This window comes from Gracilinanus agilis, chromosome 5 (genome assembly GCF_016433145.1).
Source record: "Gracilinanus agilis isolate LMUSP501 chromosome 5, AgileGrace, whole genome shotgun sequence".
Lineage (NCBI taxonomy): Eukaryota > Metazoa > Chordata > Mammalia > Didelphimorphia > Didelphidae > Gracilinanus > Gracilinanus agilis.
The window spans coordinates 40525588-40551950 of NC_058134.1; the positions used below are offsets into that span (position 1 = coordinate 40525588).

The 26363-nt window shown below is 37.1% G+C and overlaps 1 protein-coding gene across 1 annotated transcript in view; it reads left to right on the forward strand.

Moving 5' to 3' along the window:
• NEK11 (NIMA related kinase 11) overlaps positions 1–26363 on the forward strand; it is a 194912-nt gene that overhangs the window by 102584 nt on the left and 65965 nt on the right. Inside the window, exon 14 of the mRNA XM_044678895.1 lies at positions 22441–22501. Coding sequence (XP_044534830.1) covers positions 22441–22501 — 61 coding nt within the window. The remainder of the gene's footprint in view (positions 1–22440; positions 22502–26363) is intronic.

Sequence of the window (26363 nt, forward strand, 5' to 3'; positions counted from 1 at the left end):
AAGCAGATCTGAGAGATACAGACTCCGAATTCTGAAAAACTACAAACCCAGAAAACAAACAAATCCCCCTCCTTGAAGATTGTCTTCCCTGAGAAGCAGTGTGTGTGGTACCAGGGAAAGAGAAATTAATTTGAAATGAGAGACTTCGTCTTTGCTGCCTATGACCTATGTGGTCAACCAGGGGCAAGCCTCTTTATTTCTCTGGGCCTCAGTTTCCTCACCTGCAAGAGAAATTTCTGAAGGCTTTTTCCAGCTCTAAATCTGTGTAACTTTATGCGCCAAATCTTATGCCCTAATTTCTTTTCATGGAACTCTACAAAAAGACAGAAAATCCCTTTAAATTGCCATTTTAATTAAGCTCTATACTGCTGTACAAAGAGATTTGGGCATAGGTATTAAAAATAGGACAGTCTTGGATGCTTAAAACTGCACAAACCTAAACTATTTTGGGCAGCTAGATGGCACCATGGATAGAGCTTGGAATCAGGGAGACTTACCTTACCAGGTTCAAATTTGGGTTCAGATATCTCCTAGCTCTGTGATCCTGAGCAAGTCACTTCATCCTATTTGCCTCAATTCCTCATCTGTAAAATGAACTGGAGATTTCTCCAGTATCTTTGCTGAGAAAACCTTAAATACTGACTGAACTGACTAAATAACAACAAAAACTCTATTGAGTTTATTTATGATGTAAACCACATTTTTCATAGCCCTGAGGCAAAAATCTAATTTCTTTTATAATGCTGTTTTTGAAATACAGCCCTCAAAATGGAAGGGGGAATAAAGAGGGAGTGGTAAATATTGCCAGAATTTGTCATAAAAATGTTCTAATTCCTTCCTAAAATTTATAAGCCCAAACATTCTTGCAAGATCAGTTCCTCATTTTCATTGAAGTAATAAAATCCTAAACTCCTAATGGAGATGCCAAAGTCCATGTTACAAAGAAAAGATTTGCATTAATGAAATAAGACACCATTATTCATACTTTGGATTTGCTGGATTGGCATGATTGGAATTCCAAGAGACTATGGGAAATATTTCAGAGAGAAGGGCCAGGTTATGCCACTTCTCAGGGGCAGGAGCTAGAGTGATGAGTGGAGGGAACAGCCAGTGGGCTGATTGGACTGGAATCTAGAGGGTAAGGAGGAGTGATGGGAACTAATCCTGGGAAGTGAGGCTTTAAAGGTCACACTGGAGAGTTTCTAGTTTATCTTAGGAGCAGTAGGGAACCACTGATTTTTCTTGGGTACAAGGATAACCTGTTAAGACAGTCTGCTTGTCTTTTCTCTCCCTTCAACTCTTGTAGAGTTGTTGATCCTGGCAAGTTTAGCTTAGGTAGTGTTTAACTTTCAGTATTTGTTTTAATCTCTTGTATGATCAGAACTGATGATTGAATTTCACATTTATAGCTGGAATGAATGGATAAAAACATTTATTAAGCACTACTATGTGCAAAGCACTAAGTGCTAGGGTTCTAAGTTCTAGGTTGTTCTAAGTGCTGGGATTATAAATGGAAAAGTCAGACAGTGTTTTGTCCTCAAAAAGCTCCTATTCTGTTTTATTTTGGGGTTTTGGTCTTGTATGAGTGTGCTCTTTACAACAGTGATCAATATGGAAGTGTGTTTTGCATGATAATAAAAAGAAAATAAAGAAAGAAAATAATGAACAAACAATTCTATTTAAATAAAAAGGTGACAGATATAGGAAGTTTCAGCTGTAAGCCAGATGGAAAAGTCCAGTGGTCCCTGTGGTCCAACAGAAAAACAGATGATAATTTTTTATCTTCTTTAAGGTTATTAGATGAGATCTTACCCATTTCTGAGGTTGAGCCATTTGGCAGTGCCAAGGATGTGGAGCATCTCCTTTCTGGGTCTTCAGTAGCTGTAGCAGCTGAGGAGGTGGTGGGGGCTGTAGCGTCTGCAGGAGCTCTCACTTAGACTTCTTTTTTGCTAAAGGTAGACTTGTTTGCCTGTCCTAGGTGACAGTTGGTTGGGGTGGCTGGTTTTCCCACGTGGGGTGCTCTCCTCAGCAGTGGCCTCTGCGGCTGGTAGGAAAGCAGGACCAACAGTCTGTGGGATGCTACTCTTCTCTGAGCTCTTGTCTATGTCTGTTGTTCAATGGCTGATGAACCTTTGAGGCATTCTAGTCCAAAGCCAGGAAATGAAGACCCACAGAAGATGTCATTTGTTCAATAAACAGTTATTAAAGTACCTACTGTATGTTTGGCATCTGCACTAAATGATGGAGATACAAAGAAAGAAAAAAGATAGAATCTAATAGACTAAAGAGGTGGATAATATGAAAATGGATTACCTGTTTCCAAATAAGAAACACAGAAGAAATGGGAGATTTTCCCTTGCTAAGGATCATACGGTAGTAGGTGAAAGAATTTGAATCCAAAGCCTTGATTCAGTCCTTTTCCTACTTTACCATACTGAAGATGCATTCTTTATTGTTCAATGAAAAAAAGACATTTCTTTAGAATAGTGTCCCAAAGGAAAGCAGTCTTAGAATCCATTGTGATGGAAGAATAAGTTTTCTGAGTGAGGTTTGTTATATTCTTCCTAGAACCCAATTGGAATCCTCCAAATGCCCTCTGTGTAAGAGCCTGCTTTCCTCATGATCCTCTTGAGTGTCAGTTGCTTTTCTTCAGATACTGGAAATGTTGTAGAAGGCCACCACGGCTCCTTTATCACAAACCATTACAATAGTTTTAATAATGTGACCTTTGAAATGGCAGTTATTGAATTGGAACAAGCCCTACAACCCTTTGGAGTACACCATTTATAGCTGTCACCACAATGGTGTACTTTACCATCATGAATGTTGGGGGCAAGGGTGGGGATGGGGAAACCAGAGCCTGACACTGAGATGGTTTTTCTCCATTTTAATCAACATTTTATAGTGCTTCAGTGTGACAAATGTTTTCATATAGCCTACAGTCATCTTTCGATTGCCTTGTTTGTCTTTTCCTTTCCTGAGTAAAACAAATGTTCCAGGTTTGCCAGCAAAACGTGTCCTTACCATCCAACCTTGTGGTATGACCCATTTGGGAATAGTTGCTATTTAATGAATGTATCTGTTGGAAGGGGGCCATTCAGGACTATAGTATTTCTTCTTGCTATGGAAGAAGGGCTCCCAGGGTCTATTTTCTCAATTCTCTCTTTTTCTCTTTCTTTTTTTTTTTTTTAAAACTCAAAAGCAATCCTGACCAGCTGAAGACTTTGTTACCACCATCATCTTAGTGATTGTAGAATCCTTTTGCAAGCTGATGTAGTAAGGCAGTAAAGTTTTGGAAAATCTCTCTATAATAGGTTTAGGGGGACACAGGCTTCCAATCAGGGGTTTAATGGGAGATAAAAGGAATTTTTGAACCCCAAGTCAGATGGTTGTCTGAAACCATGGGCCCTCAATTAGTGCCAGACATGGGACAATTAACAAAAAGACTTAATCAATGCAAATCTTTCTGATCGTTTTTCTTAGCTACCATTTATGAAGGGGCTGGAGCTAAAAGGTCTCTTTGTGACATATATACGGCTTCCCTGTGGTCTACCGCAGTCACTCAGGGACCCATCACAAGCCAGCTGAATGTCCCAGGATAGCATTAGGTTCCTCTATTACCCTTTGTCTAGAGCTGACTCAAGGTCCATGGTCCCAAGCAATCATTAACTTGGAGTAGAAAATTCCCATCAAATCCTAGTTCTGAACCCATGTCTCCCAAACCTATTTTGGAAACTCTTGTTCCCCATCCCATCTACCCACCCCTAAACCAAGTTTTCCCCCCCAGTTCCCAAGATTCTTTTTTAATTGACTCGCAAATGAAGACTAAAAGCCTGGTTGAAGCACCCTTGTCCAAAGGCCTACATTTACTATGTCCAGTTACTGGTAACAAAACCTTGACTTGTGTTTGTGTTTCAGCCTCCACAAATCTCTCTCTGTTGAATCGTTGCAGACTAGGTTAGAGGGACCAGGAGGTGATATTGTGCCTGAAATAATGATGCAAAAATAGACAGGTGGAGTCCGTGAGTGCTGGAGCCCAAGACACTGAACAATTTTTGCATCAAATCCTGAAAGGTCATTTGTGTCTTTTCCTGCAGTGGCTGCTTGTAATTGGACTACCGCCTTGTCACAACAATAATTATCCGTCCTTCCTCCTAATGCCTTTGAATGCATTATCTGTGAAAGCAGAGCTAGATCGGGCATCACTTGCACGGATGTTGGGATGAAAATGAGATGATGTCTGGAAAACCTCTGTAAACTGTAAAAATGCTGCACAGATAGAAGTCCCTATTGTTAATTGAATTGTGGCCAATTAAGAGAGATCCATCAGGCTGATTCGTGCTCCCAAGAGAGGGCTAACTTATGTGGGAGAAATGTAAACTTTATCCACCCACATCTAAGTGAACGTCGGTGGATATGGGCCAGTGTATGACAGCTCTAAGTGCCCAGCAATGCTTTCCCCAATCCAAAGGACCTAGCCTTGGGAGTATAAACGAGGGGTCCTCCTTCATGCACTCAGTTGTATTCGATTTGTCCTTTAATCACTTAACCGGAGGGGCAGTGAGGTGGTGCAATGGACAGAGCACCAGGACTGGAGACGGGAAAACCTGAGTTCCAGTGTGGCTTCAGACTCTTCCTAGCTGTGTGATCCTGGGCAAATCACCTCACCCTGTTGGCCTCAGTTTCCTCATCTGTGAAATGAGCCAGAGAAAGAAATGGCAAACCACTCTAGGATCTTTGCCAAGAAAACCCCAAATGGGGTCATGGAGGGTCGGGCACAACCAAAACAACTAAATGACAAAAATGATGACTTGTGACCTGATATAGAGCAACATTATTTAGGGGACCAGGTAGTGCAGTCAAAAGCCTGTTGGACTTGAAGTCAGGAAAACTTGAGTTCAAAACCTGCTTTTGGGGGCAGTTGGGTGACTCAGTGGATGGAGAGCCAGAGCCAGAAAGGAAAGGTTTAAATCTGACTTCAGACAGACAGTTCCTAGCTCGGTGACCCTGGGCAAATCACCTAACCCTCATCACTTAGCCCTTACTGCTCTTCTGCCTTAGAATTGGAAAGTATTGATTCTAAGATAGAAGGTAAGGATTTTTTAAAAATCCTGCTTTAGGCTCTTACTAGATATGGGTGTGAGAAATCATAGTTATCTCATTTGTAAAATGGACATTAAAATAGCACCTAGTAAATTAAATTAAATTAAATAGCACCTCCTGTAGTTGTTTTGGGGAACCTATGGAAAGTGCTTTGCAAACCTTAAATGCTATATACATCTTTTCTAGTTACTCTTAGTATGACTTTCCCTTCCCAATTTTATTTATGTGGATGAGAATAGAATTTACTGTGGGAATTCACTACAAGATTAGCTTTTGTAGCAGTGGGAAAAAACTAGCTTGGCTAGTAGAAAAAAGGGACTTGCTTGAAATCCAAAGACCTGTGTTTAAAATCCTAGCTTTGATTCTTCCTAACTTCCTAACTGTTAATTTATAGGACAATTGTTTATTTGCTATTAGGGGGGATGTGTGGAGTTTCCCCCAGGACACTCTGAAACCAATGAAAATACAAGTATCTTGTTTTCTGATGATGAATCCTGAAGACTGGCCGGAGAGATTCCACTTTGCTCTTTCCTTCATGAGATTCAGTTTTAGCTCCTCTCATCTTCTGATCCAGTTCATTCATTGTTGGTTCAGTGAGCTCCCAGCCATCCAGAGTAGCTTTTTTGCTTCTTTTTACTTTTATATAGACCAAATAGACTCCTTTCCAAAGAAGAAATTTTCATAAGGTGGATAAATTAACAGAATTCAAATCAATTTGGTAAGCATTTTTAAAACACCTACTATGTGCCAGGCTCTGGGGACAAAGACAAGAATGAAAGGATGCTCAAAAGTGGTTGTATATTAAGGGATTCCCTTTGGGAAATGAAACTTTTTTTCTCCCGCATTCTTTAGGAGAAATAACTCTCGAATTCCAGGTTCTCTGGTCATTTTCCAATCGACCATTAGCTTGAGATTATATAAAGCAACAGCCAAGAAGTGAAATGTTGGAGTGGAGAAGATTGATTAGGACTTGAGGAGACTCTCCAGATTGCTGGAACTGAATGGATTACTATTTCAGCTCCTAAAAAAAAATCTATTGCAGCATGCTGGCATGATTACATTATGATGTGGCTTCATCAGCCTCACATTGGTTTTCCCTCTCATCCTTTAAGTTTTTAAATCCCCATCCAGAATCTGGAAGATTCTGCTGCTGAAACATTAAAAGATGTCCATAAAAACACCATAATCCAATCCAACCTGCTCTAAAGAGGAAAGGAAGTTGCAGTTAGCTTTGACTCATGTAGAACAAATGAGACATGGACAGTGAACTCTGTTAGACTGACAGTCTGCTCTCAGTGACTCAGAATTCAGGGACAGTTGTGGGGTTGGGGGTATTTGTCTACAGCCCTGTTTTGCAGAGATGGCACTCTAGTTTTTCTTTCTCCATTGCATGCCCCTAAAATCTCTTTTTCCTTGGTGATAGATCATAAGACCCTGGGTTTGAGGACAGTTCCATTATTACATGGTTCTGGGCTAATGAACAACTCACATCTTTTTCATAAATTATGAACTAATCAGGGATAATCAGGGACCTTGGTATCTATTAGAACTAAGCTCTGGGATTAAAACAGAAGAGGTATTTCTGAACATAAAGCCATGGGATAAAGCCACCTTAAGCTTCAGCCTCATTTTCTGTGGATGGGAGAACTTTGACAAACATTTGTTTAGAGAAAGGGGAGTCAGGAATAGAGCAGTGCCTGGAATATGTAAATAAATAAACAAAAATTTAATAAATAACAATGTAAGCAAATAAAAATTTAATAATGATGCAAATAAATACTATAAATAAATAACAATTCAGTAAATAATAAGGTAATTAACAAATAAAAATATAATTATGTAAATAATCAATAAATAATGTAAATAAAATTAAGTAATTAAGGTAATTACTACATAAAATACAATAAATAATGATATAAATAAGCAATAAACAGATGATGTAAATAAATCATAATGAAATAAATAATTTAATAATGTACATTGTTGATTATAAGGATTTATAAGGATTAAATTAGTTTATTCTGAGCAGAAGTGTTAGGACAGTGACAGAGTTGTAATGTGAATACTGTTTTCTATAAAAGAAGTAACAGATAGAATGTTTCTGTGGGCTCTTTAAAGGGAAGTGCCTTCTAAAAAGGGCCAAGGGCTCTTTAAGGAGAGACAATAAAGCCAGGGAGGAAAATGCTGTTGGGGCCAGTCTCTTGAACTTCCTCTCTTGAACAGGTTGCTCTAGATTTTTCCTCTGAGAAGATAAGTTAGTGATTTGAGATAGTAAACTTTGAGAAGTTGGATTAACATCTAAGAAGCTAAAGAAGAATCGGAGTGAGAGCTTTTCTCTCAAAAAGAGAAACAGCTACCAAAGGGGCTCTGTTCTGTGTCACTCGAATAGTGTCAGTGTCTGGCTCTCTGCCAGGAGAGTCTGATAGACTAGAGAGTCTAATAGCCACATCTGGCAGTTAGCTTCAGGCAGCTTCTTAATTTTCATATATTATTTTAAGGAGGTTAATATAAATTAAAGTTCATCTATTAGAATAAGTTTAGTTAGATAGAAATTGGATCTTAGATAGTTGAGAATAGTTTAAGGAGGTTCATCTTGGTGAACAAGAAGAAAATCCATGAGGATTTATGATGGTGGGGGGATATTTAGAAATATTAGAATTAGAGTTAAGAGATTTCCTGTTTTATTCTTATAATAATTTTATCTTGTCCCTGCCTCTCCTCACAGTTACAAATAAATAAGTGTTAAATTAAGCTGAGTCCAGCATTTCATCCACTGCCTTCAGCTGACAGCTTTAGCCTATCTATGCCCCCTGATCAGTATCAACCAGCTATCAATATCCAAACCCCATATAAGATCAATATTTTACTATAACAACATCAATAATAATTCAGTAAATAATAAGGTAATTAATCAGCAAATAATAAATTAATAAACAACAAATAAATCAATAAGGAATAAAATAAATAAGGAATAATAAATAAGTAAATAATAAATAAAAATAAGGTAATAAGTAAATAACAAGTAAACAATAAATTATGTAAATAAAATTTAATAATTATGTTAATAAGCATACAATAAGTAATATAAACAATCATGCAAATAAATAATTTAATCAATAAGATCCAATAAATAATGTAAATAAATAAATAAAAATTAATGGTTATGTGAAGGAATACATCATAAAGAATGTAAATAAGTAAATAATTATGTAAATAAATATTTTAATAAATAAAAATTCAATAAATAATATAAATTAATGAATTTAATTTAAGTAATAATGTGAACAAATAATTTTATTAAATAATATAAATGATCACTTACTAAATACATATTTATATATTACATATAATATATATAATATATAATATATAATATTATAATTATAAATAAATAAAAATTTAATAAATAATCTACAGTTTCCAGAGAATCTTAATCTTAACAGGGTAAAGTGACTTGCCACAGTCACCTAGCTAGCACATTTGAACCCAGGACCTCCTGTCTTTAGACCTGGCTCTCTATCTACTAGGCAAGGTTAGAGAAGTCCCTGTGTTAGAGGGTCCTGAAATTACAATTAAGACCTCAAACGTCTCCCTTCACAAAGACTGTCACCCAGACAGCAGCCTTTCTGCAGTGTTTGCAGGTGTAGACCTGTGTGTGTCTATGCTCTTCTGAGATATGCAGATATCCTGAAAACAAACAACGACCCCCATGCAGGGGGAGCTGGCCGGCCATGGAGAAGAGAATTCTAGGAGGGATTTTTGCAGACACACAGCTGTTCAGGACTGGGCAGATTAATGGGGACAAAGAATTAAATTTACTACCATCTTAATAAACCTTACAACTTTTCACACATTTTCAAAAAGAATTTCATTTGCAACAAGTCCTCCTTTGACTGCTGCTTCTTGTTGGATGCGTTGAGGCATCGAGTTCACAAGATTTGACACCGAGTCTTGACTTCTTCATCAGAAAGCCTCAGCTGATCAGAATGGCCATTAAGTGGACCTTTGATGTCCTGCTTCTCAAGGCTAGGTTGGGTGGAAGTTCCTGGGCCACCAAAGCACGCTCATCTCCCTCTCTTGGATAAATGTCTAAATCTTGTATGCCAGAAGCTACGCTAGAAGGTTATTCTGCATCTTCTATTTCTATTTGGAAATTTCTGTAATTCTAGATGAATTCTACTTTTCAACCTGCCAATATATTTGTCAGAAAACATCATTCCCTCAGTAGGGATGCGACTCCCACACCAAGTGGAAATTAAAAAAGAAATCCCCCAATATTTTGGAGTAAATGTTTTATTGAAAGGACCTCGGGTCAGTGATTGTGTGTGTGTGTGTGTGTGTGTGTGTGTGTGTGTGTGTGTGTGTGTTTGATCACTGTTTCAATATAAACTGAAACAATTATAGAGCACTGGCTCTGGAGTTAAAAGTTCAAATCCCACTTCAGACACTGGATGACCATGGACAAACCACTTAATTTCCATTTGTCTCAGTTTGCCTATCTGAGATAATATTTATAAACTGCTTTGCAAACCTTAAGGCACTATACAAGTGTTACTGATAATTATTGTTATAACTGATTTCCTTTTTAATCCTGCGTCTTATATTATGCATTTAATATATTAAATTATAGAATTTAATTTGTTTTAATATTAATATTATATAATACTGGTAAATATTATATGTATAATAATTAACACATATATTCTATGTATCCAATGTAATTATACTACATTATCTTATACTATATTTAATTCTATATTTAGAATATATTCTATATATACTCTGTAAATATGTTATTATAAATTATATGTAATTATATGATTCTGAGAAGGAGACAAGAGCTTCATCAGATTGACTGCAAAGGGGCCCATGTCACAAAAGGGATTAATATCTCTTTTCCAATTTGATGAAGATCTCATTAAAGATGATGTACATTATCTCATGACATAATAGATGTAAGAACTTTTCAAATCTTAAAGTACTTCAATTTTTTCTCTATTTTCTATATCTTTGTTCTTTCTATCTGAATTTATAATAAAAAAGAAATTTTTTTTCCTATGTAAAAGGTTGTGAAAAAATGACCCAAAGTTTTGCCCTTAGTCTTCATTTGTAGGCTTAATCATCAGCAAAGACCTTCCAGCTTTCCTAACCAAAAGGCATTTCTTCCAAACACTTCCTTCTTTTCCTAGCAGAAGAAAGAAACTTCCAGGAATGGGTTTTGGGAATGGGAGAGACATGCAGTTTCTTTGTCTCTCTCCTTCCTCCCTTTCCTATGATTTTTTTTCTTTCTATACATGGAAAGATGAAAATTTCTTTATGTTTGGGAGATACAAAGATCTCAAGGTTGAGTTTCTCTTCCTTTTTTGTTGTTGTTTTTTTTTTTGTTGTTGTTGTTGTTTGCTTTACACTTAGCATTTTATTTTTTTAAAATAATTTTTTATTTTTAGAAAAATTTTCCATGGTTACATAATTCATGTTTTTACTTTACCCTTCACTCCCTCAACCCCGCTCCCCCAACCCATCCACACCCTCCACCATAGCTAACTCGCTTTTCCACTGGTTTTAACATGTGTGGTCAGTCAAGACTTATTTACATATTATTGATAGTAACATTGGTGTGGTCTTTTCGGGTCTACATCCACAATCATGTCCTCATCAACTCAAGTGCTCAAACAGTTGTTTTTCTTCTGTGTTTCCTCTCCTGCAGTCCTTCCTCTGAATGTGGGTAGCATCTTTTCCATAAATCCCTCAGAATTGTCCTGGGTCATTGCATTGCTGCTAGTACAGAAGTCCATTACATTCAGTTGTACCACAGTGTATTGGTCTCTGTGTACAATGTTCTTCTGGCTCTGCTCCTTTCACTCTGCATCAGTTCCTGGAGGTCTTTCCAGTTCACATGGAATTCCTCCAGTTTATTATTCCTTTGAGCACAGTAGTATTCCATCACCAGCATATACCACAATTTGTTCAGCCATTCCCCAATTTTCCAGTTTTTTTGCCACCACAAAGAGCACGGCTATAAATATTTTTGTGCAGGTTTGTTTATCTATGATCTCTTTGGGGTACAAACCCAGCAATGGTATGGCTGGATCAAAGGGCAGACATTCTTTTATAGCCCTTTGAGCATGATTCCAAACTGCCATCCAGAATGGTTGGATCAGTTCACAACTCCACCAGCAATTCATTAACATCCCAATTTGGCCACATCCCCTCCAACATTCATTACTCTCCCCTGCTATCATTTTAGCCAATCTGCTAGGTGTGAGGTGATACCTCAGAGTTATTTTGATTTGCATTTTTCTAATTATTAGAGATTTAGATTTCTTTATCTGAAAATTGCCTATTCATGTCCCTTGCCCATTTATCAATTGGGGAATGGCTTGATTTTTCATACAATTGATTTAACTCCTTGTATATTTGAGTAATTAGACCTCTGTCAGAATTTTTTGTTATAAAGATTTTTTCCCAGTTTGTCATTTCCCTTCTGATTTTGGTTGCATTGTTTTTGTTTGTACAAACCCTTTTTAATTTAATATAATCAAAATTACTTATTTTACATTTTGTAATTTTCTCTAACTCTTGTTTGGTTTTAAAATCTTTCCTTTCCCAGAAATCTGACAATTATACTATTCTGTGTTCACCTAATTTACTTACAGTTTCCTTCTTTATATTTAAGTCATTCAGCCATTATGAATTTATCTTGGTGTAGAGTGTGAGATGTTGATCCAGACCCAATCTGTCCCATATTGTTTTCCAATTTTCCCAGCAGTTTTTGTCAAATAGTGGATTTTTGTCCCCAAAGTTGGGCTCTTTGGGTTTATCATACACTGTTTTGCTGACGTCACTTACCCCAAGTCTATTCCACTGATCCTCCTCTCTGTCTCTTAGCCAGTACCATATTGTTTTGATGGCTGCTGCTTTATAGTATAGCTTAATATCTGGTACTGCTAAGCCACCTTCCTTCACGTTTTTTTTCAGTATTTCCCTTGATATTCTTGATCTTTTGTTCTTCCAAATAAACTTTGTTATACTTTTTTCTAATGCAGTAAAAAAAAAGGTTTTTGGTAGTTTGATAGGTATGGCACTAAAGTAAATTAATTTGGGTAGAATGGTCATTTTTATTATGTTAGCTCGTTCTACCCATGAGCACTCAATGTTTTTCCAATTGTTTAGATCTAGTTTTACTTGTTTGGAAAGTGTTTTGTAGTTGTATTCATATAATTCTTGTCTTTGTTTTGGTAGATAGATTCCTAACTTTTATATTGTCTAGGGTGATTTTAAATGGTGTTTCTCTTTCTACCTCTTGCTGCTGTGATGTGTTGGAAATATATAGAAATGCTGATGATTTATGTGCATTTATTTTATATCCTGCAATTTTGCTAAAGTTGTTGATTATTTCTACTAGCTTTTTAGTTGATTCTCTAGGATTTTTTAAGTAGACCATCATACCATCTGCAAAGAGTAGCAGCTTAGTCTCCTCATTGCCTATTTTAATACCTTCAATTTCTTTTTCTTCTCTAATTGCTACTTCTAGTGTTTCTAGTGCAATGTTAAATAATAGAGGTGATACACTTAGCACTTTAAAAGGATCAATGGTGACAACTCTCATATAGGGGATTCTATCTCAATTTACAAAAAATGCAGGCCTTGAGATACTTAGATAGAGGTTGCTCCAGGCAACAACTTCAGATAGCTACAAACAGCTTCAGGAGTAGATTTAATTAAATCATAGGTCCCCTTATAGCAGAACAAAATATTTGAATGCAAAATTTAACACAAGATAAAAGCATTTAAAAAATATTTGCTGTTAATTCATTTGGTTCTACACTGTAAAATGCTAAAGGCTTTATGCAATGCTTTACTCCTAACTTCTCAGATTTGTTTTTGTTAATATTAAATACATTTATAATAAAAACAATTTATAAGCAAAATTTTCATTTCAGGATCATAAAATGGGAATAAATTTAGCTTAAATATAGTAGTTGAAGCTTTAAATTTTTTTTGGAACAAACATCAGTTTGAATGTTTATTGGACGCCATTATCATATCAGCTTTAAAATTTCTGCATTTGTATTTGAATACAGGGAAAGACTAATGTGGTACTCACCCAAGAGCATCTTGCCATGTTCATACGATATTAATAGATACAAGATGAAATCTGTTCTTCTAAGGCAGGCCAAAGCAACATTGTCCCAACTTGTTCTGCTTTTCAATTTTCTAAACAAGATACTGAATTTAAATTTGGGATATAGGGCTTCCTGCCTTGCCTATTGAGAGCTCGCATCCATAAATGAGCCAGAGTCTGAGTAGATATAAGGGAATGTCATTTTTAACTCAATTTTGATCATTGTATTCTCTAAAATAGTAGTAATGTCAAACTTGTCACTGAACCATACATAAAGATCCCAGAAGGTCACATACTGATTTCTTGCCCAGTTGTGTCTGACTTCATGATCTCATTTGGAGTTTTCTTGGCAAAGATACTGGAGTGGTTTGCCATTTCCTCCTCAAATGTTGACTTGGAAAACTATATAATATTTTATATGTTTTTTGTATTTTTTAATTTATTTTGTTAAATATTTCCTGGTTACATTTTAATCCATTTTGGGGTAAGACATTGTGTTTGACATCTTTACACAAAACCAAGTGCATAATCAAGGAGGTACTTTTGAAAATCTGGTCTATTAATCTCCTTTACTATGCTAGTTTCTGCCTGAACAGTAGTGAATGAATGTGGTACAGTACAGACACTTTTAGGCACAGGTCTTGGGTCCCAATATTGGTTCTGTAACTTAATGACCTCTGGCAAATGATTAGTCTCTCTTGCTCTCAGTGTCCTCATCTGTAAAATAAGGAGGTTAGAGTAGATCAGAGATCCTTAACCCAACAGATTTCAGGGGGTCCTTGAACCTGGATGGGAAAAAAATTACATATTTATTTTCCTTAACTTCTAACTGAAATTTTACATTTCTTTCCATTATGAATATAAGAAACAAACACATCAGTATAACCCTAACCTAACCAACTTTATTACTAATAGAATTTACAGATTTTTCATATCATAATATAGTTGTTGTAGATATCTGAAAATATCTGTACTTCAATATAATTTATATATTAAAATATAATAACTTTCCTTTATATTCCTATGTGTTTTATTTTGTTCATTAAAATCATCATTCTGAGTATTAGTCCACAGGTTTCATCATCCTTCCAAAGGGGGATCCATGAAACAAAAAAGGTTAAGAACCTCTGGACTAGCTGATTTCTAAGGTATGAGCTTCTGTTCTTTTAAGATGACCTTGACCTTGGCTCATTCTTCTTTTTCGCTTTAGATCTATGATTCTAAGACTATCTTCTTTAAGCTCCCTCCTCACTCTGTAGTTATACCCCTATAAACCTATAAAAAATTAAACAATGCCATTTCTAGGTTTCTAATTCCCTTATGGTTTAAAGATTGCATTTTTTGCAGGGAGTATGGATTTGCTAATTGCATTGGCACTAAAGTTGACTAGGAAAACAGTGAAATGTGCAATGGATTCAGAATTCCTCTTTAATATTAGTATTAAGATAAGATTTCAGAATTTGAAAATAAAATATGCGTAATTCAGGCAATGATGTGTAGTCTCCATCTTAATGGGATTTTTGATTGAGGTGAGGGTGTTATTGCTTAGCTGATTTCAACTGAATAAATGTAAGACTTGGCCGCATTCTCATCATTTTAACAAGTTTGTGTATAGCTAATATGTTCATGCCATGAGCATAATACAATTTTGTACTGAACTGGTCAAGCTGGCTGATCTTTTTAGGTTTATGTAGCAAAATTGTTAACATATTTCATTATTGCAATGTCACTTAAGTATTGATTTTTTAAAAAGATAAGTGGTAAAGATGACACGAATGGTGCTAGGGTTCCTTATATTTAATCCCCATAAAATTTATTGGGTTTAAGTCCCATATCTCTTTGGGTGACCTTGGATTTTGTTGTTCAGTTGTTATAGTCATGCCCAATTCTTTGTGATTCCATTTGGGGTTTTCTTGGCAAAGATACTCGATTAGTTTGCCATTTTCATCTTCAGCTCACTTTGCAGATGAAGAAACTGAGATAACCAAGGTTAGGTGACTCATCCAAAGTCCTACAGCTATTAAGTGTCTGAGACTGAAGTTGAACTAAGGTCTATCTGAATCCAAGCCTTCAGTCTATCCTCATTTCTTGGGCTTCAATATTTTCACTTATGAAGTGTTTATTCTTTCTTGTAGAATTGTAGATCCATAGATTTAGAGCTAGATAGGATTTTGGAGTTATCTTGTACAACTCCTTCATTTTACAAATGAGAATACTGAGACCCAGAAAGATAAGGGATTTCCCCAGGGTCACACAGTTACCAAATGGCAGAGTCCACATTTGAACTCAGATCCTTTTATGACAACTACAGCCCATTTGCTTCTTGCTCTAACATTCCATGACTATGTTGCTAAAAAAGGAATCCTGGCAAATTTGGTCTCCTGTTGTTATTCAAAAAGATTATAATATTTTGCTCCTAATACAATTATTAAGGAGGATGGCTCATTCTCTCCATTATTTTTAAAAGTTATATGACTTTGAGCAAAATACTTTATCCATTTGAGCATCTGTTTCCCTCTCTGTAAAAGGATTAGAGAGATGTTGAAGTCCAACTCTAGGCTATGTTTCTGTCTCTTTAATATGACCTTAGCCTAGATCAATTTTGAAAAAAAAAAACAGATTTCTGATGTAATTTTTGGTAAGGCTCCTGACAGTGATGGAGAATAGAATTCAAGTCCCTTAAACTTTTTATTCAGCAAACTAGGGACAGATCTTTGTAGGAAAAGCCTTGGTGTCTAACTCAAATCCCAAATAACCTTTAACTTGTTAATTGTTCACTGCATTTTTTGCCATAACCACATAACCTTAATCATAATTAAGATTCTATGAATTATTGGCTACTGCATTCAGGGTGATGAAATCAGATGTTAAATTACTCCAAGTTAGCAAAATAGCAAATTCAGAAACTCATTTCAAGATAAGGTCAAAGGCATCCTTATTTAAAATATGAAAGACAACCATACACGTAGATAGGATGTAATCCTTCCTTCCACCTTCCTGACCTCTCAAGCTATCATCCATGTCTCTTCCTTCAGTGTAAGTTTCTAAGTAGTCTATACTTACTGCTTTCATTCCTCATCACCACTCATCCCTTAATTGCTCATTTTCTGATTTTGTCTCTGACATTCTTCTTAAGCTTCTATTTTCATTAATCTTTTTATTTTCAAGTTCAGTGGCCTTTTATTCTGTTCTCATCTTCTATAATTTTCTTGGACATAAGACACTGTTGACCATTTCTTCCTTGTTAGTTTCTTCTCCTTGCCTTCTATAACACTGTATTTTACTTGTTTTCCTTCCACTTCTTTAAATGTGTCTTAAGTTTCCTTTGTGAACTTTTCATTCCACACACCCCCACCTTAAATATAGATTTGTACCAATATTCTTTCCTTTATCCTTTTATTACACAACATTATGTCTTAGTAATCTTGCCAACTGTAATGGATTCAATTAGGCAGATGACTCCAAATTTTATCTTTCCTAAATTCCTCCCCAGAGCTCTAGTCCAGTATTTCCTGGTACATATATCTTCATTTAGATGTCAAGTTTTGCTTAAGTTCATCACTCATTGTAATACCCCAAACCTTAACTTTCTACCCTTAACTTTTTTTTGAACCATTACCTTCCATCTTAGAACCAATATTAAGTAACATTCCCAAAGCAGAAGATCAGTAAGGGCTAAGCAATTGGGGTTAAAGTGACTTGTCCAGAGTCACACATCTAGGAAGTGTCTGAGGTCAGATTTGAACCCACTCTATCCATTCTCTATTAACTGAGTCACCCAGATGCCCCGTTCCCTTAACCTTTAGTAGTTTTTCCCACTAATCTCCCAGTCACTCTGGCTCAAAACCATAGTCATGTCTGATTACCTTTTTCCTTCCTTCCCTTCTTCTCCTACCCAACACCCATCTCCAGTCGTTTGCCAAGATCTGCTTATTCCTTCTCCCCAATGGATTTTGAGTACATTCTCTCTTTCCATTTTTATTGCACCCAGCCTAATCCAGGTCTTAATATGTTCTTGATTGCCATAATGGGTCAACTGGGTCCTTCTTCTTCTATTATCCATCTGTTCACCTTCTAGTCCCTCCTTCACATCCCTCCCTGAGTAATATCTCTCATTATCCTCTCTGATTTTGTCAACTTTATTCTTTGACACCTTCAGTAGTTCCCCTCTTCCTAGGGAATAATGTGTGCAAGTCATCCATAGTCACGACTTAGACTTACCCTTCTAGCCAAACTCATCCATTCAACAGCCCTTCTTGTGTTCTACTTCCCAGCTCTACCGGACTATTCTCTGTTCTTGATCTGCCCTTTTCCATCTTCTTGTCTTGCCACCTTCCATGTCTAGAAAGGACTCCCCTTGCCATTGTCTCTGATTGTTAAAGTCTTTTCCTTCCTTTAAGGTCCAACTTAGTTGCACCAATTGTAAGCTTTTTCTGACTGCTCCCTCTACCCTGCCACACCAAGCTGGAAATAATCATTCCCCATTTCCAATCTTCATGGTGCTTTGCCTGGACTTCTCCATTGCTAACTCTGCATAATAATTATTTGTGTGACCATCTTTCCTCCCCTGTTAGATTTTAAATTCCGAGATTGTGTCATTTTTTAATCTTTGTATCCTCAGGGCCCTTAGTACCAGGCATTGCATTTGAGGGAATTCAATTATATTCATTATTGAACTGAATCAGAATGCTTCAGGGTTGTCAGTAAATGCCCTGCGGATCAGAATGAAAACAAAAATTCAGGTGCTTTCATCCCAATCTGTTGTAGAAAATTTTGAAGAAATTAAAAAAGGGGGTGATAATTAGGTAAATGTCTCCTTTCTCTCCTTGACCTATATGGCACAAAGCTGACCAAAGAATGGAGCTCAATAGGGCTTCTTAGAGCTCCATGCCTATTTACTTATTATCAATGACACCTGAAATAAGACTGAGAATCTTACGTCCCACACCCCCACTCCCATCAGAATAGGTCAGTCCAGTCAGTGATCACAATATGAAGAAGGGGTATTTCCATTTCTCTATTTAACCTCCATTATAGATAGACAGTAACCATCTTTCATTCTTTTCTGCATAGGTGAACAATTAAATAGAAGGAGAGATTAAAAGCATGCATTTTAATAGCCAAATTAACCCAGTATTTGACTTGAGTCCTCCTCTCTATATGTGATACCCAGAAGTGATTCCAAAAATATTTTTTCTCATTCCAAAGCTACACTACGTGAACCTACCTCACCCATTATGCCAAGAAGTAGTCACAAAGTTTTTAGATGCCCTTCACTAGGAGACTAAATTCCCAGGAAGTTGTTAGAGCTTCCTAAATATTTCTTGGATTGGTAAAAATTGTGTTTTCTTGTCAATTTTTAAGTTGATATTGTATTTTAGAGCCATTTTTCAAGTCATAAGTATTTTTTATTAATCTATCTCTCCCATGATCCCCCTGCCACATTGAGCAAATAAAAACAAATATGTACATATACAATCCACCCCAACAAATTTCTTAAAACATAGCTACATAATCTGACAAAATAATTTCCCACGTTAACCATTTCTGAAAATGTAAAGGAATTTTTTAAAGGGAACTCAATTCAGCTCTAAAATTTTTGTTGTTGTTTAGTCTCATCGATCTCTTCATGATCCCATTTGGGGTTTCCATGGCAAAGATGCTAGGGTGGTTTGCTATTTCCTTCTCTAGCTTACTTTACAAATGAGGAAACTGAGGCAAACAGGATTAAGTGACATGCTCAGCATCAAACAGCTAATAAATATCTAAGGCAGGTTTGGAACTTAGAAAGATGAATCTTCCTGACTCAAGTCCCCAGGTGCTCTCTCTACCAAACCACCTAAGTTCCCTAAAGGGTTGTAAATCTGTAACTAAAGTCTTTTTAAAAAATTACATTCAAGCAATCATAGATTTAGAGCTGTAAGGAACCTCAGAGACCATCAAGTACAACTCCCTCATTAGACAGATGAGAAAAAAGAAAACTCAGGCCAAGGGAAGATAAGTAACTTGGCCAACATAATGCAGTTCCACCCTCCTTCCTCCCTCTTTCCCCCAAGAAAGATATGCAGGGAAAGGTGGGTAGATAGGAGAGTGACTTCTTAGAGTGGAATCCAAGGGGAAATCTAAGTGTGAAGAAATTAGATGTATAGATTTTTGTGCATAGCAGCATCATAGGAAAGTGCTCCAGAAAATCATAGCAGAAATGGGAGTACTTTGAGCCTAGAATTGAAACAGGTGAAGTATCATTCTCTATAGATTTTACCCTTGCAAAAGTGATTCTGGGGCAGTGTGTTCCAGAGAAGAGGTATGCATACTGATGGGAGGGCATGAGGATTCTTAATGGGCATTTCAGAGTCTGCCAGGCCACACATGTGGGTTGGTATGCTTCCTGGATAAGACAAAGTAGGCAGGATAGTGCAAAGCTATAGATTCAGGGAATTTGGGGCTCCCTTTGAGTTCAGAAAGGAGTATGCTCACTGAGGAGGTCCCAACATGTGCTGGTCGAGATGCTTACCAGAAAATAAGCAATGGGCTGAGTCAAGGCCAGCAGAGGAATCATTGCAAGTGAAGTTGTGGCAGCTGGAACTGGACTGTTGGTTCAGTTGATTCTGAAGAAAGATGGTTTAGATTGAGGTTGAAGGAGCACATATGACCAAAATTATGGTCTCAAGGATTCAGGAAGGATGGAAGAGAAATAGTTTAGTCTGTCTTTAAAGGGTGGAAGTCAATGAACTATTCAACCTTTTTTTTTTTTTTAAAACATACTTATGTAAGTGCAAGGTACTGTCCATGATTCTGGACCTAGAAAGACTTAAGGAGAGCCCTTTCAAGAGGTTGTTAATATTCTAAGGGTCTCTCTCTCTCTCTCTCTCTCTCTCTCTCTCTCTCTCTCTCTCTCTCTCTGTCTGTCTCTCTCTCTCTCACACACTCTCTCTCTTTCTCTGTCTTTCTGTCTCTGTTTCTGTGTCTCTGTCGTCTCTTTCTTTCTCTCTCTCTATCTGTCTCTCTCTGTCCTTCTCTGTTTCTATCTCCTCTCCTCACCTCTTCTTCCTCTGTCTCTGTCTCTGTCTCTCTGTCTCTGTCTCTGTCTGTCTCTTTCTCTCTCCCTTCCTCCCTCCCTATCTCCTTCTTCCCTCTCTCAATTGAAGTGTGTTTATGTATATATGTGCATCTCTGTGTGAAAATGATATTTAAACAGATGAAGAGACATTTACTATATAAATGTAGGAGATCAGGGAATGCTTTCAGGAGGAGTGGGGACTGGAGTTAAATCCTTGAAGGAAACTAAGGATTCTAATAACCTGAGGTGGGGAAGAAGGGCATTCCAAGAACTAGGGTTAACCCATGAAAAGGCACTAAATGTAAAGAAAGGTAATATTAAAAGTTGATACTAAAGACTTGGAGGACAGTAAAACAGGGTCCTAAGCTTGCCATAGATTTAAAATACAGTATTAATGGAAGGTTGTGAACTGTGCCTTTCTTTCCTCTTCTGAGTATGGTTTGTATTCCAGGAGTATCTCACAATATTAGGAGGGGAAATAAGTGTGTAAGTTCTAGATCCTGTACAATGAACACAAGACCAGGATAAACCAAAGCAGAAAAGGGGGAGGGAGGGTGTGATTCCCAGAGAAGCAGTCTCTGAAAGAAAAATCCCTCTTTCAAGATCTCCCAGAAGAAGTGACAATGCAAAGTTACCCAGGGGTCTGGCTGAGGGAGGCTTTGGTCTTTGCCTTATTTTCTCCCTGCATGTCCATGGCTCTATCCTTCCAAATATTAACCACTCTGCTCTACCTAGAACTTATGTTGAGGTCAGAATTTTGTAGCCTTTCCCCATTATAAAAGTAATAACTAATCTATAGAACTCATATAGTAACAATAATGATTTCAACCATTTCAGACTTAGAGAATACCTACAATAGTAACTACAACAACAATAATAACTGATACACAGAACTTCCATAATAATTACTGACATATAGAACTCAGAGAATAACAGTAATTGACATATAGAATTAGAGAATACTAACAACAAAAAATAATAATAACTGACATAGAGAACTCACTGATAGAGAATTCAGAGAATACCAATTATGATAAATGACATTTAGAACCCAAAAGCTAGTCAAACACTTTAATGCAATATTTCATTTGAGCTTTACAACTCTGATAAGGCAAAGATTACACTTATTAATGTTTTCCGTTTTTCAGACAGTTAAGTGACTTGCCCAGAGTCACACAACAAGTAAAATCTCTGAACCCCAATCTTCACGAACCCAGCCCAGTGCTCTAGCAGGATACCAAGCCGTCGAGCAAAGCTAACCTTCCTGCTTTGTGTCTCTCTTTCCTCTTAATTCTTTCTTCCTTGAATACACATATGTATACTTTTTAATGATCTGTGTCCCATTGGAAGACAATGGGCCAGAGGAAATGTAGAAGTCTAAACATGAGTGGGAGTAACTGAGAAATCATGCCCCACAGCATCTACCAATACGCTGTGCCCACAGTGGTCCCTTCATGAATGTGGTTCTCTGCATTCCTCTTGGCTTTTCTGTTATGTTCATTTGCCTCAGTCTCTTCTTTCCTCCACATCCTGGACATAAGGTAAGATTAAATTTCACTTTCCATCTTGCATGAATAATGGTGGCCCAAATTCCATCAACCATTAAAAGAAAGACCCAGTCTCTATTTATGTGATGCTTCAGAAGAGCACATTAAGCTGAAGTATATGCAAAAAAAAAAAAAACACCTCGCCAGTGATTGCCGTTATGAAATATGTTATTGCCTTTGAAATGAAACAGGTGAATCATCAAATATTAATTTCCCACTGTGACAGCCACAAGCCCTGAAAAGATGCCATAATTAAGAGGCTTCGTCTTCCCAGATGGTGGGAAATACTCGCACCATTTCAGCCCTTATTGGTAGAGAGCTGATATCAACTCAGGACCCAGAGTGGTCTTTGATTTCAAGGCTGATTCCCAGGAGCCACCAGCACGCAGCAGCTCTGGGCTGGCGGTGCCTCAAGGTCAATAACAAATAGAATTCTTATATTGAATGTCATGGCAAACTTCATGTTGCTAAAGGAGCGCAGGTAGAAAATATCTCTGGTCACAAAGGGCACGGTTTTTGCTTTGACTCTGTTGTGTCCATTGACAAGAGGTCGAATGCATCTTTTGGTACTTATGGCAACTCCTGTTCTCTTTTTGTGCTTGCAGGACAGTGACATTGAGGCATTGGTCAGGTGTTTGGAAAACGTCCTGGGAGGCAGCTCACTAGGTGAGTTGACACCAAATTTTCAGATTCTGTTTATATTATTTGATAGAGATCCCTTCATCCTGTTGGAACATTGTGTATTGTATTATGTTATTGTATCATGTTAGAAACTCCTAGCTATTCCTCTTATTTGAAATTTCATCTCTTGATGTATTCATAACCAAACAAGGGATAGAAGCAATTACAGAAGATATAATAGATAGCATGGATTACATTAAACTGAAAAGCCTCTGAACAAACAAAATTAATGTGCTCAAAGGGAAGCAGTCGAATGAGAAAAAAAATTTTGTATCAAATTTTTCTGATAAGAGTTTGTTATCCAAAATAGAAAAACAAGTAACAGATGTTGCTCTATTTACATCTATATCTCTAGGTATATATAAAACCCAAGGTTTTAAGCCAAAATAATAAGTAACTGGTCAAAGAATGTAAAGAAACAATTCTCAGAAGAAATGCAAACTATCAACAACCATATAAAAGAATGTTCTACATTACTAATAATAAGAGAAATGCTCATCAGAAGTTTTGCCTCACATCCTATAAAAATGACAAAAGAGGGGAATAATCAATGTTGGAGGAATTGTGATAGGTATACTGATGCATTTTTGGTGGAGCTGTAAATTGGTACAACCATTTTGGAAAGCAATTTGGTATCATGGAAATGAAATGACTAAAATATACACTTCCTTTGACCTAGAGACTCCACTACTAGTTTTATACCCTAAGAAGATCATGATAAGAAAAAGTCCCCATCCATACCAAAATATTACAGTTTTTGTGTGTGTGATAGCAAAGAATTAGAATTAAAGGAGATGTTTATGTACTGGAGAATGGCCAAACAAATTTTGCTATATGAATGTAATCAGAATATTACTGTATTATAAGAAATGATGTGTGCAATGAATATAGGGAAGGATGGAAAGAGATATATGAACTCATACAAAGTAAAGCAAAAAGAACCAACAAGACAATGTACATAATGACTACAACAGGGTCAATGGAAAGAACAACAATTCCCCCTCCCCCCCATAATCCAGAGTAAAAGTTGCAGGATTATAAAAAACAATCCTAGCTCAAAAGTGGAGCTATGAGAAGATACTCCTATCCCTCAGCAGAGGTCCATGCATGTAGTATGTTACACATATTTTCAGACTTTTTCAGTTATTAATATAGTTTGCCATTCCCTCATCCTTTTCTTTTATTTTTGGTCTTTAAAAAATATGTGTTAAATGAGATGGCTGTCTGAAAGGGAAAGAGGGAGAGAGGGGAGAGAGGATGGCAATAGGAAAAAAAGAAAGCAAAAAACATTCCTAATGAACAGTTTTGCAAAAAATAAATTCTCTCTACTACTTCTTGATGTTTGTCCAAGTTTGAAATGTGCTCCCTCCTTCGCCTCATCCCAGAAGTCTTTGCTCCTTTTAGAACACAACTTTGGTGCCACCTCATATGCAAAGCCTTTCCTGACACCCCATTAGTAGTACCCTTTCTTCCTTGAAATTTCTTTGTTTTGGTTTGTCTCCGTGGCAGCATGAGAGGCAGCGTGGTGTCCTGGACTGAAAATTGTTCTTGGAGCCAGGAAGTCCTGTTGCTGACAGATCCCATCCTACTGCATTAACTCTGGGCAATGGGGAAATCTCTTGACTTCTCAGTGTCCTTCGGACTAGAAATTTCAGAGTAGCTGGGGATGTTCATCAATTAAAGGAACTTTCTCAGAAGGAATCCCTTATGCCTATGAAACCTCTGGTCTGTCTCCCTCATCCTCCATCCCCCATTATATACAATCTGGGTACACATTGTTCCCCCCAGTCTAATGTAGACTTTAACATATAGTATTTGGTTTCTACTGTCTTCTCATCTGCCTCACACATAACATTGTGGGTGCTTTACACACATTTATTCAACGAGGAAGCTTAGCAATCACATTATTATTCATCTATTCCCTTCTGTCTTTTTTTTTTAAATTAGGAAACTAAAACCCAGAAATTAAGTGACTTGTCCAGGAGAGGTTGCACAGTTCAGAGAGGAGCCTTTTTAGAAAAAATTTAAATATTACATATTTAATAACCACCACCAAAAACATTTAAGTAAACAAATGCATAAAAATTATGTGCAAAATTACAAACTCCACATTGTTCACAATGTATTTAAAATATCTAAATGATATTTGTGGACTAATATAAATATGCTCTGCTTTTGAGTTCCCTTTGGGTTTGTTTTGATACTTGGATTCTTTTTTCTCTTGATTTTGTGGCTGTTATTTTTTTTAATGTAATTGTAGGACCCATTTAGTCTTAAGTCAGCTGTACTACCCCGAGCAGAGCCATGAAAAAATCACCCTTAAGTTTTCCTATTTATCGTTAATAACAGCCTTCTCACCTTCTTACCTCCCATCTCTCCCCACCCCAAAACAAACAAATGAACAAAAAACCTGGAGTTATACAGTGGTCTTCTACTTTCCCAGGGTGGGAAGGTTATTGGAATTTGGGAGGACTGTCATAATCCAGGCTGAGGCCTGCCTGGCCCCACCTAAGAAGAGATTTTACAGGATTTCCCTAGAAGTGCAATCTCCCTGATTCTTACATTACGAAGAAGCAGATTGCTTTCATTCAAGCTGAAAAGACTGGAGCCATGAAGGTCAGTCAGTTATTGAAAGATATTAGGTCTGAGAAACAAAACTGAAATTTCTTTAAGGGTGTCAATCTCAATAAATGGAATACGGGCCTTCAAGGATAAAGTCCTGTTTCTAAATTCTCTTTCCAAATAGCTCTGCTGTGATTTCCCCTTAATGCCAGAGAACAATTGTCCTGCTGATATGGAAGCAGGAAGGGGGGCGTCATTCACACACCAAAAATGTCAAGATTGGACTCACAAAGGTGAACGTGGACTTTTGGACGTACAACAGAGGCAGCTTGCTCAGAAGCAATGGCCAGTTGAAGGAAGACTGCCTTTTGAGTCATTGTCGTCCTTCTGGTCATTATTTCTTTAATGCTTTATTAGGTTCCTGCCTGCTAAAGGATTTGCAACACACATCTCCTTCTCTGAGACCCCACAACTCACTGTTGTGCCTGTTTAGTGTATTTGGGGACATGTTTTCATGTCCCCTAATCTGTCCTATTTGCTCTTTAGAAATAAGTTTTTTGGGGGGGCAGCTGGGTAGCTCAGTGGATTGAGAGTCAGGCCTAGAGACGGGAGGTCCTGGGTTCAAATCTGACCTCAGACACTTCCCAGCTGTGTGACTGTGGGCAAGTCACTTGACCCCCATTGCCCACCCTTACCACTCTTCCACCTAGGAGCCAATACACAGAAGTTAAGGGTTTAAAAAAAAAACAACTTAAAAAAAATAAAGGCCAGGTGATTTCCACAAGACTACAGGGCTTCCTCAGCTCCCTTCTTATGTATGACCAGAAGAGACAAAGCAGCCTTGAGTCAAAATAATCTTTCTACTCCCAAAGAAGTGTCCCTTTAACTGTGAATGGAGGAACTGAGTTGATGAGAGACTGAACCCTTTGATATTTAAAGCTTATTCATGAAGGACTATTTGAAACAGTTGAGGCAGAGCTTCTTCCAACGGTGGCATGAGGAGGTTGCTCTATTATCCCTTCATTCTTGTATTCCCCAAAAGTTTCCATGCCACTCAAGGGACACCATGAAGATGATCTAATGTCATTCATCTTGTGGGAGCACTCAGGTATGCCGAGGCTATCCCATAGCTTCACTCTAATTACATTTACTGTGAGAAGCACTCTGATATGGTAATTACATAATTTCAGTTAGGGTTTATTAATAATTATGGCTGTTATTATATGCCAGAATGTTAATAGGATCCAAGAGAAGACTTAAACTTAAATCAATCACAGAGCAAATG